This window comes from Poromitra crassiceps (genome assembly GCF_964638095.1).
Source record: "Poromitra crassiceps genome assembly, chromosome: 8".
In the NCBI taxonomy this organism is placed as follows: domain Eukaryota; kingdom Metazoa; phylum Chordata; class Actinopteri; order Beryciformes; family Melamphaidae; genus Poromitra; species Poromitra crassiceps.
Window position 1 is genome coordinate 49,136,282 of NC_139629.1, and position 17,500 is coordinate 49,153,781.

Here is a 17,500-nt window from a genome sequence, read left to right on the forward strand (position 1 = left end):
TTAGGCAGCAGCAGCTGCTTGTGAGGAACCAAGGAGGATGGTTTTCCTGCTCTCACCAGATACAGCAGCAGCGCTGAAGGAGACCTGAGGCTTGAGGAGAAGATGTGCAAAGTGGAAGATTAGGAAAACCTGTGCCATTAATGTAGACGTATAGCACGCTGCTGCTTACACTTCAGTTTTAACAAGCTAAGACGGCTGTTAGCGGATGTAGAGTGACACGATCGCCTTGGCAACAGCTTGTCCCAGACAGTACTACACAATACATTACCTTTCAATATGCTGTACTGTAATAACACGCACTATATAATAATAATATAATATACTGTAATAACACACAGCTTCAAGTGAAGTGAAATGATGTCATTAGTGAACGCTGCACACTGTATTCTAATGTATGTGTAAAAAGCAGCAGCAGCTGGAGTTTGCATTAATTTTTGAAAAGGTTGCAATTATGCTTTGAGTCTGTGAGAGGAAACATGGCAGAAGTGTGCTGGTGGCGGGTGTTGAAATAAAGCTGTTAACTGTTCCTCCATACCTGCTGCTGTGCTTTCCATCCTCTCCTCTGACAATTAACTCCTCGTGTTCATATTTCATCAGCAGGTGTGAGAGGGATCTTCTTGGTGACTCTGTGTGTTAACTGGTGGATGAGAGAGAGAGAGAGAAGGAGAGGGAGAGAGGGAGAGAGAGAGAGGGGAGAGAGAGAGGGAGAGAGACAGAGAGAGAGAGAGAAGGAGAGGGAGAGAGGGAGAGAGAGAGAGAGAGAGAGAGGGAGAGAGAGAGAGAGAGAGAGGGGAGAGAGAGAGGGGGGGGGAGCGAGAGGGAGAGAGAGAGAGAGAGAGAAGGGGGTGGGTGCCTGTGAGCAAGTCATGGTGCACGCAGGAGGAAGAGGGGGAGGGCACATACTGTAGAAGAGGAGGAGGAGAGAGAGAGAGAGAGAGAGAGAGAAGAACAGCTTCACAGTGTCTTAAGCCTTGAGCAGAGCAGAGCAGAGGGAACAGTCTATATACTGGAGTCACTCAGCCACTCAGAAGATGTGCATAGTAAGGGAGAAGCTGGGGCTCGCCTTCTTCCATATCCTGCCCAAACTGCTGCGCTGCTTCTCTGTGGGAAACAGTTGAGGAGATTGTGCTTGAGCGCCTCCTGCGTGCGGCCGTGGAGAAGGCAGCCGGGCCAGTGGATCAGCGTGTGGCTTCAGCTTGCAGGGACCTGTAGCTGCCTGGCTGGGGACCGGCCCCCTGCAGGGCTGCTGCAGCATCAGCAGCATCCGCCCGCCTCGCCTCGCCTGTCTCTCTCATGCAGATAGATCAGTGGCTCCGCTCCTCGTAGCAGCGCGCGGCGCGGGTCAGAGCGCCGTGCGGGCGCACGCAGCGGGGGGGGAGGAGATCGCCGCGGCTATAGCGAGCAGCCTAGCGCAGTGTTGCTCCAAGAGAGAGAGAGAGAGAGAGAGAGAGAGATATAGGGAAGAAGAGGAGAGAGAGGGAGTCAGATCTGCAGAGGGAAGAGGAGAGAGAGAGAGAGGGAGTCAGATCTGCAGAGGGAAGAGGAGAGGGAGAGAGAGGGAGTCAGATCTGCAGAGGGAACCGGGCGGTACCAGTTGTTTTTTGTTCAGTGGGGACGAGGACCAGAGGACCGGTCATTAATGCTCTCGCTGTCTCTCTGCCGCTGCTTTGCAGGAGTGGTGCCGGCCAAGAGGAGTCCAAAGCTGGTGGTGAGTACCAGTACTGCAGTCTTCAACTCTTCCTGTGTGTGTGTGTGTGTGTGTGTGTGTGTGTGTGTGTGTGTGTGTGTGTGTGTGTGTGTGTGTGTGTGTGTGTGTGTGTGTGTGTGTGTGTGTGTGTGTGTGTGTGTGTGTGTGTGTGCGCGCGTGTCAACATTTGACTGAGTGAAAGGAGAGCTATTCAAATGACAAAAGAAGAGGATTATGATATTCAAATTTTGCTCAGAGCTCCATAAATCTTTCTAGTTCCCTTGCTGTCTTTGATCCTGTTACCACACCTCCCTTGTCACTGCCCTCTCTCATCCTCTCCTTCTTCTTCTCTGCCACTTTGCCTACTTCTTCTCTCCTTTCTTCTCTTTTTATTTCTATTGTTTCCTCTGCGCGCGTTCTTCTTCTTCTGTCTTCTTTTCTACCCCTCCGTCTCCCTCTGTCCTCCTCCTCCTCCTCCTCCCCATCTTCTCGCTTCTCCCATGCCGCCCATCCTGTGACTGTTTAAGCGTAGCCTGGGCTTCACGCTGTGACAGTGGCCAGCTGTTGTTGGGGAGGGCAGACAGACCCAGCACAGCTGAGGGGAGATGGGCGAGAGAGGCCCAGCACAGCTGAGGGGAGATGGGCGAGAGAGGCCCACCACAGCTGAGGGGAGATGGGAGAGAGAGGCCCAGCACAGCTGAGGGGAGATGGGAGAGAGAGAGGTGTGTAGCGAAGACAGGAGAAAGGGATGAGGAGAAAGGGAGGGAGGGGACGACCAGCGTGTGGAGAAGGTCTGTCCTCCAAAGCAGTGAATCCCAGCGATGGCCCCCAGCTGGAGAGGAGACACCGTCCGAGGCTAACAGACCGGGAAGAGGAGGCGGACGATGACGATGGAGTTAGGTGGACGCTTAGAGGAGAGATGGCAACAGTTCCTCAATATCACTTAAGAGTTACAGTAGATAAAACAAAGTGACGGATGAGAGAGCAAGGAGGACAGAGGGGACGGAGGGGACAGCTGGGCAAAAAAAAAACGGAGACGGTGACGTTTTCTCAAGGGACATTGCAATTATACAGCAGTGTAATGAGTCATTTTTACCACTCGTCTCGACCCCGATACAAAAATCAATAGCGACTCAGAAGAGACGCCGGCGCCGCGTTAGATTACAGCCACCCCAATTCACCCCGGGACAGAGCGGCAGCAGAGGGCGTTTCCTCCAGACAGGCTCGCCCCAAGGTCAGCGCCGGGTTCAATTGCCACACCGCTCGAGTGGAAAGAAACCCGATCGCAGGTCTCCGGATCAGAGCGCGCATCGACAGGAAGAACCCTCCCGTCAGCAAGGCAGGATATTAGGATTAGGGATTAGTTTGAAATGGCATCAGTCAAAGCTGTGTGCTGTCACCTATCGAGGTCACATGGGCGTTGGGTGGGGGGGTGGGGGGGGGGTGTTTGGAGATGGGTCTGGGGGGAGGGGCAAGGGGGTCGAGCGGGACCAATAGCGGCCCTGCCCCCGGCTGTCACTGTCGATTAGTTTTTCTCCGAGGAAAAGGCGGTCCCCCCCCCCTCCCTCCCTCTGCGTTATATCAATGTCACGCGGGGTGCGACTCCGTGTGTCAGCCTCCAACAAGCATCTCGCCTCCACTTCACCCTCCAAATAGATGCTGGCAGTAAAGTGTTATGCAGAGAAGACAGCGTCGCTCTGTCTCAGCTCGTTAACACAAAGTCTCTGCTGATCAAACGACACGTCGGCTTCGCACGGCTGTTTTCCCTCGTTAAGAAGCATCAGCATGACGGCGATATTTGACCTCTCAACTTTGCAGAATGTGACGAGCGAGAGACTGGACGACCCCGTCAGGACGTGTCTCTACCGTCACGCGTACAGGTTTATGATTCAGATCAGATCAAATATTCTTGGATGTATCGATTGTGTACATCTGGCCTCGGTTTTCAAACGTGTGCTACTACTAAGAGGCTATTTCATCAGTAATTGCATTCTCTCAAGTGTCGAGGAGAATAAACGGGCTGTATCAGATGTTTTCGAGAAACTTAGAAATTGACGGAATAAAAAAGGAAATAGCCACACTACTTGTCACCAAGCCAACAAGATTCTTCCCTGATATTTTTATGTCACATTTTCCACAATCCAGACTTCCAGTGACTCTCCCACTCGTTCCAACCTGGATTCTGGACCATGGTCACGTGAAACAAAGACTCGTGGGACGCACAAGAACCTTGGAGCAAAATCGTCTTTCATTAAATTCCCTCGCATTGTGGACTTGTCTTTATCCGGCAGGCAGCCATAGAAACCAAGTCATTTTTCCCCCCCGCGCTCCAGCAGGCACTTTGAGTCAGAGATGTTCTAGTGCAACTGTCTAAAAAAGATGACCTTGGTGGTGTTTTTTGTCCTCCATCGTGGCTTTTTCTCACTCATCTTTCTACCCGCTATCATCACCCACTCACTTATCACTGTTTTCTCCTCTCGCTGTCCTCTACCCCTTTTCCTCTACCTCCATCTGTTAAAGGGACAGCTCACCCTAAAATCCAAAAGACATATTTTTCCTCTCACCTGTAGTGCTATTTATCCCTTTAGATTGTTTTGTGTTAGTCGTCTGCGTTTCGGAGATATCGGCCGTAGAGATTTCTGCCTTCTCTCCAATACAATGGAACTGGATGGCACTCGGCTTGTGATGCTCAAAGCGCCAAAAAAATACAATTGGAAAAACTCAACAGCAGTGTCTCTTTCCAGAAATCATGACCCGGTTACTCAAGATAATCCACAGACTTGATGTGAGCAGTTTTATGTAGGAACTATTTTCGACCAAACTACACTCACTAGCTACCTGCTGCTAGTTTCATGTAGGAACTACAGTAGCTAGCAGCTAGTAAGTGTAGTTTGGTCGAAAGTAGTTCCTACATTAAACATGATTCATCATGGTCATGATTTCTGGAAAGAGACACTGCTGTTGAGTTTTTCAAAAAAAATCTAGATGGATAAATAGCACTACGGGGGGAGAGGAAAAATATTGTATTTCTGATTTTAGGGGTGAGCTGTCCCTTTAATCCTCCCTCTCTCTCCGTGTGTCTGCCCAGCAGCAGTTGGAGAGGAAAGACAGCCAGAGCAGCTCCCAGCACAGCGTGTGCAGCCATCGCAGCGCCCACACAGACTCCCCCAGCCACGCGCCGCCCACCATGCCCGGTGAGGCTGTGGCCCCCACGCCCGCTGCCCCCACCCAGCCTCTGCCGGGCCTGCCGCCCCACGACCCTGCAGATGGCACGCTCACCCTGCAGAAGAAGCCGGACCCCTTCAAGATCTGGGCTCAGTCCAGGAGCATGTACGAGAGCCGGCGTGAGTTCACTCCACCTTTCTGATTTGTGCAATTCAGTTCACACACGTTAGTTTGAAGGCTCAAAAAGCGTTCTCCTCTGGTTCTTCTGAGAGGTAAAGTAAAGTAAAGTAAAGGTAAAGGTAAAGTAAAGTAAAGTCACACACCTGAGTGTGTGAAATTTGTTCTCCGCATTTGACCCATCCCCTGGGGGAGCGGTGAGCAGCAGCAGTGCAGCGCAGCGCTCGGGAATCATTTGGTGATCTAACCCCCCAATTCCAACCCTTTGATGCTGAGTGCCAAGCAGGGAGGCAATGGGTCCCATTTTTATAGTCTTTGGTATGACTCGGCCAGGGATCGAACTCACAACCTCCCAGTCTCAGGGCGGACACTCAAACCTCAAGGCCACTGAGCTGGTAATGGTGTTCATGTTAGATAACTACAGTCAAATCTTAAAATAAATAATAAAACTTTAGATAACTACAGTAAGGTAATCATTTATACATTATTTAATAGTTTAGGGTTAGTTCATAGATAGGTTGTGATGTCACAGATTTAGCTTTCTTATAGTACCCACTGATTGGATGATCAGGCCTTTTCTCGTATGAAAGATGCGAGATGTGAAAGAGGCTCTCATTTGATTTTTTAATGTCTTGAATTGTGGCAATGTTACATTGAGAGAGAATCACAGCTGTGTTGATGCTGTTTCAGTGTGTGAGTCACGACCCTGTGACCCTGTGTGTGTGTGTGTGTGTGCGCGTGCGTGCGCACACACACGTGTACGTAACGTGTGTGTGTGTGTGTGAGAGAGAGAGCGAGAGAGAGAGAGAGAGAGAGAGAGAGAGAGAGAGAGAGAGAAAGGGACACACTTAAAAACACTCAAGCACAAAAAACAAAGAACAAGTTGCATAAGGGAGATCATGTTCCCTTTGAAATGCTTTGCTTGAAGTTAAAGAATTGGCTAGAATTATCGCTGAGCAAACAGCTGGTGTTACAAGCTATTTCATTTCATATTGGCCGAAGCTACAGTGTAGCGTCCCTGTAAGGATCCCAATATCATGTGGCAATCAAGGCCCATTCTTACATAATTCATGGAAGAAACTGTGTGAGGCTTATGATGTTCTGCTCTTAACCCATTGATACCTGATGCAGCATTTGCGTGTATATCCCTCATTTGTGTGTGTGTATCCCTTTAAGACGCGGTCTTAAAGGGATACACACACAAATGCTGCATCAGGTATCAATGGGTTAATGGAGGAGACGAGAGAGAGAAAGAGGATCGTACAAATAATGGCTCACACGCTGCATTGTCAGACCTCCAGTACAGTGGTGGTGACAGTGGTGACATGTCAACGGGCTCTTTGTATAGGAAGAATACACGTCTGTGTTGTCGCATTATATTGTGTCATAATCGTAGAGGGGTGATGTCGGTTGTGTCACACACTTGTGATGGTTGGCAGGCGGCCGTGCAGCCAGGCCTGCAGCCAGGCCGTGCAGCAGCCAGGCCGTGCAGCAGCCAGGCCGTGCAGCAGCCAGGCCGTGCAGCAGCCAGGCCGTGCAGCCGGGCCGTGCAGCCAAGTCGTGCAGCCAGGCCGTGTAGCCAGGCCCCGTGCAGCCAGGCCGTGCAGCCAGGCGCAGGCTGTGTATCTCAGGTGCTGCTGGTTAATCACAGCGCGCTGCCTGCCTGTAGAATCTAGGGCTGCTGCTGATTAAATATGAAGTGGGCCCGGTGAGGCTGCTTTAAGCTGGGCCTGATTGGTATATCTGTTTGATAACCCCTGAAGCAGCCGCAGCCCCTTTTGGAGTTGGCTGGATTATTAGAGCGAGGAGGATGGGAGGAGGGGAGGAGGGGATGAAAGAGAGAGAGAGAGAGAGAGAGAGAGCATCTGTGTGTAATGTTTCCTGCGTGTATTTTCGGCGTGCATACAGTCACACACAAGTGCTCATTCTTGAATATGTGAACGGGTGCATCCAGGCATCCATAAGGCAGTTGAGTGCCCCCAGAATAGCAGCATATCTCAGTACCTCTGAGTGCTGATGTTAGTGCCCGGGACAGGGCCACAAATAGACCAAGAGGTGAGCCTCCTGTTGTGTGGCCATTTTGGTTTTCGTCCAAGCGACCGCCCGCCACTCAGTTCTCTGTGTGATGTGCAGACAGTCCGTGCTGCTGTGTGCAGTTTGTTACTGTTTAAAGTTGAGCTTTTCTTTGATCACTGCTCTTTGGGGACGGGTCAGCGGAGGGTTAATTACCGGTCCAACAGCAACAGTCTCGTTCACACTGAGACGCTTAGCGAGAGACGGAGCGCTGAGGCTAATGGGCTCGCTACTGCCCCCGAGTGGCAGCCTGTGGAGACAGCAGGCAGCGCGGGAGAAATGGCCCGTGCCGCCTTCTGCGCAGACTGGCCCCCTGGGTGAACAGACTGACACCAAATTGCCTGTGTCCTCCCACAGTCTGCCTCATCAATCCAAACACATGGGGGCGTACAAGAGAGAGAGGGAGGCGGGGCTTACTGTACGTGTGAGAGGAAGGGAGACAAGAGAGAGAAGGAGGCGGGGCTTACTGTACCTGTGAGAGGAAGGGAGACAAGAGAGAGAGGGAGGCGGGGCTTACTGTACGTGTGAGAGGAAGGGAGACAAGAGAGAGAGAGGGAGGCGGGGCTTACTGTACGTGTGAGAGGAAGGGAGACAAGAGAGAGAGGGAGGCGGGGCTTACTGTACGTGTGAGAGGAAGGGAGACAAGAGAGAGAGAGGGAGGCGGGGCTTACTGTACGTGTGGGAGGAAGGGAGACAAGAGAGAGAGGGAGGCGGGGCTTACTGTATGTGTGACAGGAAGGGAGACAAGAGAGAGAGGGAGGCGGGGCTTACTGTATGTGTGACAGGAAGGGAGACAAGAGAGAGAGGGAGGCGGGGCTTACTGTACGTGTGAGAGGAAGGGAGACAAGAGAGAGAGAGGGAGGCGGGGCTTACTGTACGTGTGGGAGGAAGGGAGACAAGAGAGAGAGGGAGGCGGGGCTTACTGTATGTGTGAGAGGAAGGGAGACAAGAGAGAGAGAGAGGCGGGGCTTACTGTACGTGTGACAGGAAGGGAGACAAGAGAGAGAGGGAGGCGGGGCTTACTGTATGTGTGACAGGAAGGGAGACAAGAGAGAGAGAGGGAGGCGGGGCTTACTGTACGTGTGAGAGGAAGGGAGACAAGAGAGAGAGAGGGAGGCGGGGCTTACTGTACGTGTGGGAGGAAGGGAGACAAGAGAGAGAAGGAGGCGGGGCTTACTGTATGTGTGACAGGAAGGGAGACAAGAGAGAGAGGGAGGCGGGGCTTACTGTATGTGTGAGAGGAAGGGAGACAAGAGAGAGGGGGAGGCGGGGCTTACTGTACGTGTGACAGGAAGGGAGACAAGAGAGAGAGGGAGGCGGGGCTTACTGTATGTGTGACAGGAAGGGAGACAAGAGAGAGAGAGGGAGGCGGGGCTTACTGTACGTGTGAGAGGAAGGGAGACAAGAGAGAGAGAGGGAGGCGGGGCTTACTGTACGTGTGGGAGGAAGGGAGACAAGAGAGAGAGGGAGGCGGGGCTTACTGTATGTGTGAGAGGAAGGGAGACAAGAGAGAGAGGGAGGCGGGGCTTACTGTATGTGTGAGAGGAAGGGAGACAAGAGAGAGAGAGGGAGGCGGGGCTTACTGTATGTGTGAGAGGAAGGGAGACAAGAGAGAGAGGGAGGCGGGGCTTACTGTACGTGTGAGAGGAAGGGAGACAAGAGAGAGAGGGAGGCGGGGCTTACTGTACGTGTGGGAGGAAGGGAGACAAGAGAGAGAGGGAGGCGGGGCTTACTGTACGTGTGGGAGGAAGGGAGACAAGAGAGAGAGGGAGGCGGGGCTTACTGTATGTGTGAGAGGAAGGGAGACAAGAGAGAGAGAGGGAGGCGGGGCTTACTGTATGTGTGAGAGGAAGGGAGACAAGAGAGAGAGGGAGGCGGGGCTTACTGTACGTGTGAGAGGAAGGGAGACAAGAGAGAGAGGGAGGCGGGGCTTACTGTACGTGTGGGAGGAAGGGAGACAAGAGAGAGAGGGAGGCGGGGCTTACTGTACGTGTGAGAGGAAGAGAGACAAGAGAGAGAGGGAGGCGGGGCTTACTGTACGTGTGGGAGGAAGGGAGACAAGAGAGAGAGGGAGGCTGGGCTTACTGTACGTGTGAGAGGAAGGGAGACAAGAGAGAGAGGGAGGCGGGGCTTACTGTACGTGTGGGAGGAAGGGAGACAAGAGAGAGAGGGAGGCGGGGCTTACTGTACGTGTGAGAGGAAGGGAGACAAGAGAGAGAGGGAGGCGGGGCTTACTGTACGTGTGGGAGGAAGGGAGACAAGAGAGAGAGAGGGAGGCGGGGCTTACTGTACGTGTGAGAGGAAGGGAGACAAGAGAGAGAGAGGGAGGCGGGGCTTACTGTACGTGTGAGGGGAAGGGAGACAAGAGAGAGAGGGAGGCGGGGCTTACTGTACGTGTGAGAGGAAGGGAGACAAGAGAGAGAGGGAGGCGGGGCTTACTGTACGTGTGAGAGGAAGGGAGACAAGAGAGAGGGGGAGGCGGGGCTTACTGTATGTGTGAGAGGAAGGGAGACAAGAGAGAGAGGGAGGCGGGGCTTACTGTATGTGTGAGAGGAAGGGAGACAAGAGAGAGAGGGAGGGAGGGGCTTACTGTATGTGTGAGAGGAAGGGAGACAAGAGAGAGGGGGAGGGAGGGGCTTACTGTATGTGTGAGAGGAAGGGAGACAAGAGAGAGAGGGAGGCGGGGCTTACTGTACGTGTGAGAGGAAGGGAGACAAGAGAGAGAGGGAGGCGGGGCTTACTGTACGTGTGAGAGGAAGGGAGACAAGAGAGAGGGGGAGGCGGGGCTTACTGTACGTGTGAGAGGAAGGGAGACAAGAGAGAGAGGGAGGCGGGGCTTACTGTATGTGTGACAGGAAGGGAGACAAGAGAGAGAGAGGGAGGCGGGGCTTACTGTACGTGTGAGAGGAAGGGAGACAAGAGAGAGAGAGGGAGGCGGGGCTTACTGTACGTGTGGGAGGAAGGGAGACAAGAGAGAGAAGGAGGCGGGGCTTACTGTATGTGTGACAGGAAGGGAGACAAGAGAGAGAGGGAGGCGGGGCTTACTGTATGTGTGAGAGGAAGGGAGACAAGAGAGAGGGGGAGGCGGGGCTTACTGTACGTGTGACAGGAAGGGAGACAAGAGAGAGAGGGAGGCGGGGCTTACTGTATGTGTGACAGGAAGGGAGACAAGAGAGAGAGAGGGAGGCGGGGCTTACTGTACGTGTGAGAGGAAGGGAGACAAGAGAGAGAGAGGGAGGCGGGGCTTACTGTACGTGTGGGAGGAAGGGAGACAAGAGAGAGAGGGAGGCGGGGCTTACTGTACGTGTGAGAGGAAAGGAGACAAGAGAGAGAGAGGGAGGCGGGGCTTACTGTACGTGTGGGAGGAAGGGAGACAAGAGAGAGAGGGAGGCGGGGCTTACTGTACGTGTGAGAGGAAGGGAGACAAGAGAGAGAGGGAGGCGGGGCTTACTGTACGTGTGAGAGGAAGGGAGACAAGAGAGAGAGGGAGGCGGGGCTTACTGTACGTGTGAGAGGAAGGGAGACAAGAGAGATTGGGAGGCGGGGCTTACTGTACGTGTGAGAGGAAGGGAGACAAGAGAGAGAGGGAGGCGGGGCTTACTGTACGTGTGAGAGGAAGGGAGACAAGAGAGAGAGAGGGAGGCGGGGCTTACTGTACGTGTGGGAGGAAGGGAGACAAGAGAGAGAGAGGGAGGCGGGGCTTACTGTATGTGTGAGAGGAAGGGAGACAAGAGAGAGAGAGGGAGGCGGGGCTTACTGTACGTGTGAGAGGAAGGGAGACAAGAGAGAGAGAGGGAGGCGGGGCTTACTGTACGTGTGGGAGGAAGGGAGACAAGAGAGAGAGAGGGAGGCGGGGCTTATGCTGCCTTCCAGACACATGGGACGTGGGTGTTTCCCAGTGGAAAAGTCCCACCCCCCACCTTCAAAGCATTCCAGAGCACAAAGGCAAAACGCAACCAAGAAACATGGCGGACCGTGACAAACTTTTTTTTGTTTGGCAAAATAGCAAGACAGCTTAACAACGAGTAGAGCACCATCCTTACATATTTAAATGAAAATGAGGAGCAGCAATGACACATAATGTAACAGACTCTATTATACATTTTATTAGGCACTTAATACTTTGGACTACATACTCCATGTTGCGGCCATTGTTGTGTGACGTCAGACAACTGGTTCCCAGCCTAGTGGGGGTAGATTTTTTTCTCCCAGTTTTCAAGTGGGAGCTCCCACTTTGAGTGCCGTTCCAGCGCACTTTTCCTAATAGGAGGCCAGAAAATCTGAAGGTCCCAGTTGTCTGGAAGGCAGCATTACTGTACGTGTGAGAGGAAGGGAGACAAGAGAGAGAGAGGGAGGCAGGGCTTACTGTACGTGTGAGAGGAAGGGAGACAAGAGAGAGAGAGAGGGAGGCGGGGCTTACTGTACGTGTGAGAGGAAAGGAGACAAGAGAGAGAGAGGGAGGCGGGGCTTACTGTACGTGTGAGAGGAAGGGAGACAAGAGAGAGAGGGAGGCGGGGCTTACTGTATGTGTGGGGGGGGCAGGTGTTGATGCTGCAAATGCTAACGCTAATGGGCAGAACACACACCTTATGGATCAGTGATGACACAGCTTCACGTTGAGTTGTGATAATTACATCATATACCGTACAGATTACTCGGCAATTAGCGCAACAAGAATTCAGTGATGAGCCTATAAAGCAGTGTTGCCAGATACAGCTGCTGGTTTCCAGCCCAAAGACTGTTCAAAAACCGCCACAAAACAGACACAAAACCGCCCAAGCAACTGCAGGTCTATGGAAACGACTCTATCCACCAAGCCCATTTTCTCCCTGCACAATGTGACCCAAAACGGCTCAATTGGCGGTAAACCACACAATCTGGCAACCCTGCTACACAAATACAGATCAGTCTGTGTGAGCAGGGTCTGGCAACCCTGCTACACAAATACAGATCAGTCTGTGTGGGCGGGGCCTGCGGGTCTTGGGCTGCTTTTGGCTTGTTGTCACCTGCATTCTCAGCGCTCCTCTTGTGTGTTGCAGTGCCAGACTGCCAGGAGCAGGACATCTTCCTGTGGCGGAAGGATACGGGCTTCGGCTTCCGCATCCTGGGAGGAAATGAGCCCGGGGAGCCGGTAAGTATCCCTCCACCTTGGTCTCACTGTTTCATTTTGGTTTGTCATTTTAGCCTGGTTCAAGTTGGAGGAAAGCAGGAGTGAATTAATTTACTAGTCCTTGAATCTCATCAGTGGGCGTGTCTTAAGAAAAAACACAGTTGATGAAGGAATCAGCGCAGTGTAAACACAGACACATAACATGCATGCTATAGAGGCTCATCAGTCATGTGACTTTCAGTATAACGATATATGATACAGTATAACGATATATGATACAGTATAACGAGTTTTAATGCTGGAACCAAGCCAACCCGTGACCTACTGAATCATGAGAGACCATACAACATTTCACAACATTTCACTTGGAGCAAAAACAACAACAACAGGGCATCGAAAATTTGAATTGTTCTTTTTATTTATTTATTGTACTATAGCTTTGACTCTGAACGCTGTGTCCTGTTGCTAGGTAGACTTCTCACTTCTGTCAGAGTTTTATTTGCATCCGTTGTTTCTTCAGTCTTTCTACCCATCTGCTTTTCTATTTGGTCTGCCTTCAAACTGTACAGTAGATCAGTGGCAGGTAGCAGCGCAGCAATCTGTCTCTAACTGTAGCTGTTGCTCCCCGGAGGTGCACAGACGGCTTGTTAAGGCAAGCAAAGGCCTTACCCACAATCCTCTTGGTTATGCGCCATATATCTGTTTGAAAAGGAAGGAAGGGAGTGTGAGAGCGAACGGCAGATACTTGAGAAATAGGGGGGGAATTAAAATGGCAGCATTCTGCAGGTGTACCCCAGAGGAGTTAGCAGTTGTTTGTGCCAAGATGCTGCATGCTAGTTGTGCACTTGTTGGAACCTCCCACACACACAGCTCCTTCACAGCCCCACTAGACTGCAGCTGCCTTCCTGCTTTCTCCCAACAGCCGCTACAAATACATTCAAGTCATAGACTTTAGTATTAGTTTCTTCAACTCTGCTCTGTTAAAGCAGATTAATTCAAAATCAAGAAGGAGATAACCACACCAAATCATTTTACTGCAGGTCCCAATTTTACTGCATCATTTACTTGTATAAATCTTAATAAGTATATTATATACATAGTATACTACTGTATGTCACTCGCATGTCACCAGGGGTGCGACTAACGATTATTTTCCTCATCGATTAATCTGTCAATCATTTTCTCGATTAATCGATTCGTTAGAAATGTGGATCGCTGTTTCCCAAAGGCCAAGATGACGTCCTCAAATGTCTTGTTTTGTCCACAACCCAAAGATATTCAGTCTACTGTCATAGAGGAGTAAAGAAACCAGAAAATATTCACATTTAAGAAGCTGGAATCAGAGAATTTTGACTTTTGTTCTCAAAAGAATTACTCAAAATGTTCTGTCGATCAACTAATCGATTGATGGTTGCAGCTCTACGCATCACTCTGTTTATCGACGACACAATGAATTACAATGAATTTGTCATTGAACACAAATCGATGGTCAATGACACTAATGCGTTGTGTTGTTGTGTCAGATCTATATAGGGCACATAGTGAAGTACGGGGCAGCGGACGAGGACGGTCGCCTGCGGTCGGGCGACGAGCTCATCTGCGTGGACGGCACGGCGGTGGTGGGCAAGTCCCACCAGCTGGTGGTGCAGCTGATGCAGCAGGCCGCCAAGCAGGGACACGTCAACCTCACTGTCCGACGCAAGACCTCCGGATACACAGGTGACCAGGGGTCAACATGTCACCCTATTATGCATTCACACGCCCCCCACACACACATGCACACGCCCTCCACACACACATGCATACGCCCTCCACACACACCAGCACATGCCCCCCACACACACATGTACATGCCCCCCACACACACATGCACACTCCCCCCACACACACATGCACACGCCCCCCACACACACATGCACACTCCCCCCACACACACATGCACACGCCCCCCACACACACATGCACACTCCCCCCACACACACATTCACATGCCCCCCACACACATGCATACGCCCTCCACACACACCAGCACATGCCCCCCACACACACATGTACATGCCCCCCACACACACATGCACACGCCCCCCACACTGCACATGCACACGCCCCCCACACACACATGCACACGCCCCCCACACTGCACATGCACACGCCCCCCACACACACATGCACACGCCCCCCACACACACATGCACACGCCCCCCACACACACATGCACACGCCCCCCACACTGCACATGCACACGCCCCCCACACACACATGCACACGCCCCCCACACACACATGCACACGCCCCCCACACTGCACATGCACATGCCCCCCACACACGCATGCACATGCCCCCCACACACACATGCACACGCACCCCACACACACATGCACACGCCCCCCACACACACATGCACACGCCCCCCACACACACATGCACACGCCCCCCCCACACACACACACACACACACACACACACACACACACACAAACACACACACACACACACACACACACACATATACTACTGTCATCATAGTGACCAAAAAGCTATTGGCCTGAACGACAGAGAGCCAAAAGGTAGACAAATGCAGGTGTGTCGCTGTAATATTTGTACGATTTGTCGTCCCCGCGCAGTGTCCAAAGGGGAGGGTGACGTCCCCCCGTCCCCGGCCTCGTCCCACCACAGCAGCACCCAGGCCCCCAGCCTGACGGAGGGCAAGCGGACGCCGCAGGGCAGCCAGAACTCTCTGAACACGGTCAGCTCGGGCAGCGGCTCCACCAGCGGCATCGGCAGCGGCGGGGGAGGCGGCAGCGGCAGTGCAGTGGTGCCTGCCAGTCTGCAGCCGTACGACGTGGAGATCCAACGCGGGGAGAACGAGGGCTTCGGATTCGTCATCGTGTCCTCTGTCTCCAGGCCTGATGCTGGCACCACCTTTGGTGAGTGGGGCAGATTGACTAGGATTTCTATTCAGGATTTCAGATGTTGTTCATTTGACCAGGCTGGGCATCCGGGTAGTGTAGCAGTAGATTCCCTGCCTACCAACACGAGGGTGGCAGGTTCGTATCCCCGTGTTACCTCCGGCTTGGTCGGGCGTCCATACAGGCACGATTGGCTGTGCCTGAGGGTGGGAAGCCGGATTGGGGGTATGTGTCCTGGTCGCTTGCACTAGCGCCTCCTCTGGTCGGTCGGAGCGCCTGTTCGGGGCAGAAGGGAACTGGTGGGAACAGCATGATCCTCCCACGTGCTACGTCCTACCGGTGAAGCTCCCCCTGTCAGGTGAAAAGAAGCGGCTGGCAATTGCGCATGTGCCGGAGGAAGCATGGTGCTAGTCTCGGCTCTCCACAGATCGGCGGCAGAGGGTGGAGCAGCGACCGGGGCAGCTAATAGGGCAGCATGGGGGATAAATTGGCCAACTATAATTGGGGAGAAAATGGGGGAAAATCTGAAAAAATAATAATAATATATGTTTGACCAGGCTGGTCAGGTGAAAATGATTTGTTTTGTTGACTATCTGGGCTGACTCTGTTTTACTTGAAAGGATAATGTGGTTCCATTTAGATTTTAATCTGACTTGACTATGTGATCGGGCCTTGGTGATCTATTTTGGTGCATGTTATTTGAACAGAGCTTTTGTGAAGTTTGTTCTTTTTCTCTGTGGTTAATTTATTCTCCACTTGTGAGCAGCAAAACAGGGCTGTCTGTATGTTGGGCTCATTTTCTATTCATTTGGCCATAATATGCTTCTCAGCTAATAAACAGGCACTAACAATAATGCTTTGCTTTTAACGTTGATAAACCATTTGAAGAAGATACAGTAGTTGGTGGTGCATGAAAGAGAGTAAGAGACCTACACTGCTATGCAAACGAAGACATCCTCAGAGAGTGTATACTCGATTCGAGATTGATGCCGTCTCCTGGTAGAATAGACCCTTTTCACGGGGGCCATTTTGTGTCGAAAAGGCAGAATAAACACAGGTGCAAGCAGAACACTAATGAGGGTTTCCAAATTCCAATCATGGAAGTTGGAAACCCTCATTAGTGTTTTGCTTGCACCTGTGTTTAACCTGCCTTTTCGGCACAAAATGGCCCCCGTGAGAAGGGTCTATTACAATATTTTTAGGGTCTCTCCTCCACTTGATGAACAGCAGGGGGCGCCGGCTTTTGACAGGAGTGCACTTAATGCCACGGCCTGAGGTCCCAAACCCGCCATCATCATGAGCTTAGGGGAGAAGAACTCTCTACGTGTGCAGAGCGCATTCCGCTCAGCATCAGAAACACCATCATCACAGATCCTGGCCTCACAGCAGCTGCTGCCCTCACCAATTCACTCAGCATGTAATTGGAGTCTACTCAGCACATTCCAGAGCTCATCTCCACCCCCGTTTATGCACGAAGGCACAAAAGCACAATTGCATCTATTCAAGTCGCTCAGCCGTTGATGAAGGATGGTAGATGTTGTCTTCTAAACAAGTCTGCTACCATCGTCACTGTGATGGATCTGCAGCGGCAATGTCACACCAAGGTCCCTTGTGTAGTTAACCACCATGATGATGTACTGGGACGCATCACATGATGTTCTGGGACGCGTCACATCATGTACTAGGACGCGTCACATGATGTACTAGGACGCGTCACATGATGTACTAGGACGCGTCACATGATGTACTGGGACGCGTCACATGATGTACTAGGACGCGTCACACGTGAGGATGAGATGTTGGCTGCTCGGGAAAGGGGGGGGGGGGGGGTTCATTGATCCCATGGGCTAATCGTGTTGCTCTGCAAAAATGGAATGGAAATTTGAATATATTATTTCTAGTGACACCAGAGACACTGCTGCTCGCCAACAACCTATTCTTGAATCTCTCCAGGTCTTCTGAGGTTTACTTCCTCATTCCACCGCTGCCTTGTTTACCCTGTTCCTCTGCTCTGCTCCATCACTATTCCCCTTGGGAGGATGAGATGAGTGGATGTGTCTATGTGCTGATCTGGGATCAGGCTGTGTAGTGTAGTAGCATGCCACGCCCGCTCCTCCAGTAGAATCAAACCCAGGTGGGACAAGAGATGGGAATGTGTTGCTAAAATAGAAGACAAGGCTCTGACTGAGGACTCTTCACACCCCTGGGAGGGCTAGATGTTTGTCAGTCCTGGGATGAACAAGGACCTTTCAGCCGAATCAACCTCCCATACATCACGGGGGCGAGACACGTAAACGAGTTCGCTCCAGTCCAACCATCCCCCCCTCTCATCCCCTCCTCCTCCTCTGACCCGGGTTGGGTGTCGTGCTCAGCAGATTG

The 17,500-nt window shown here is 52.1% G+C and overlaps 1 protein-coding gene across 1 annotated transcript in view; it reads left to right on the forward strand.

Annotated features, from left to right (window-relative positions):
* LOC310781245 (membrane-associated guanylate kinase, WW and PDZ domain-containing protein 1-like) overlaps nt 1-17,500 on the forward strand; it is a gene marked incomplete at its 5' end in the record, with an annotated part of 202,682 nt that overhangs the window by 172,376 nt on the left and 12,806 nt on the right. The window contains 5 exons of the mRNA XM_083641815.1: nt 1,674-1,705; nt 4,776-5,031; nt 12,142-12,233; nt 13,736-13,931; nt 14,837-15,139. Coding sequence (XP_083497941.1) covers nt 1,674-1,705; nt 4,776-5,031; nt 12,142-12,233; nt 13,736-13,931; nt 14,837-15,139 — 879 coding nt within the window. The remainder of the gene's footprint in view (nt 1-1,673; nt 1,706-4,775; nt 5,032-12,141; nt 12,234-13,735; nt 13,932-14,836; nt 15,140-17,500) is intronic.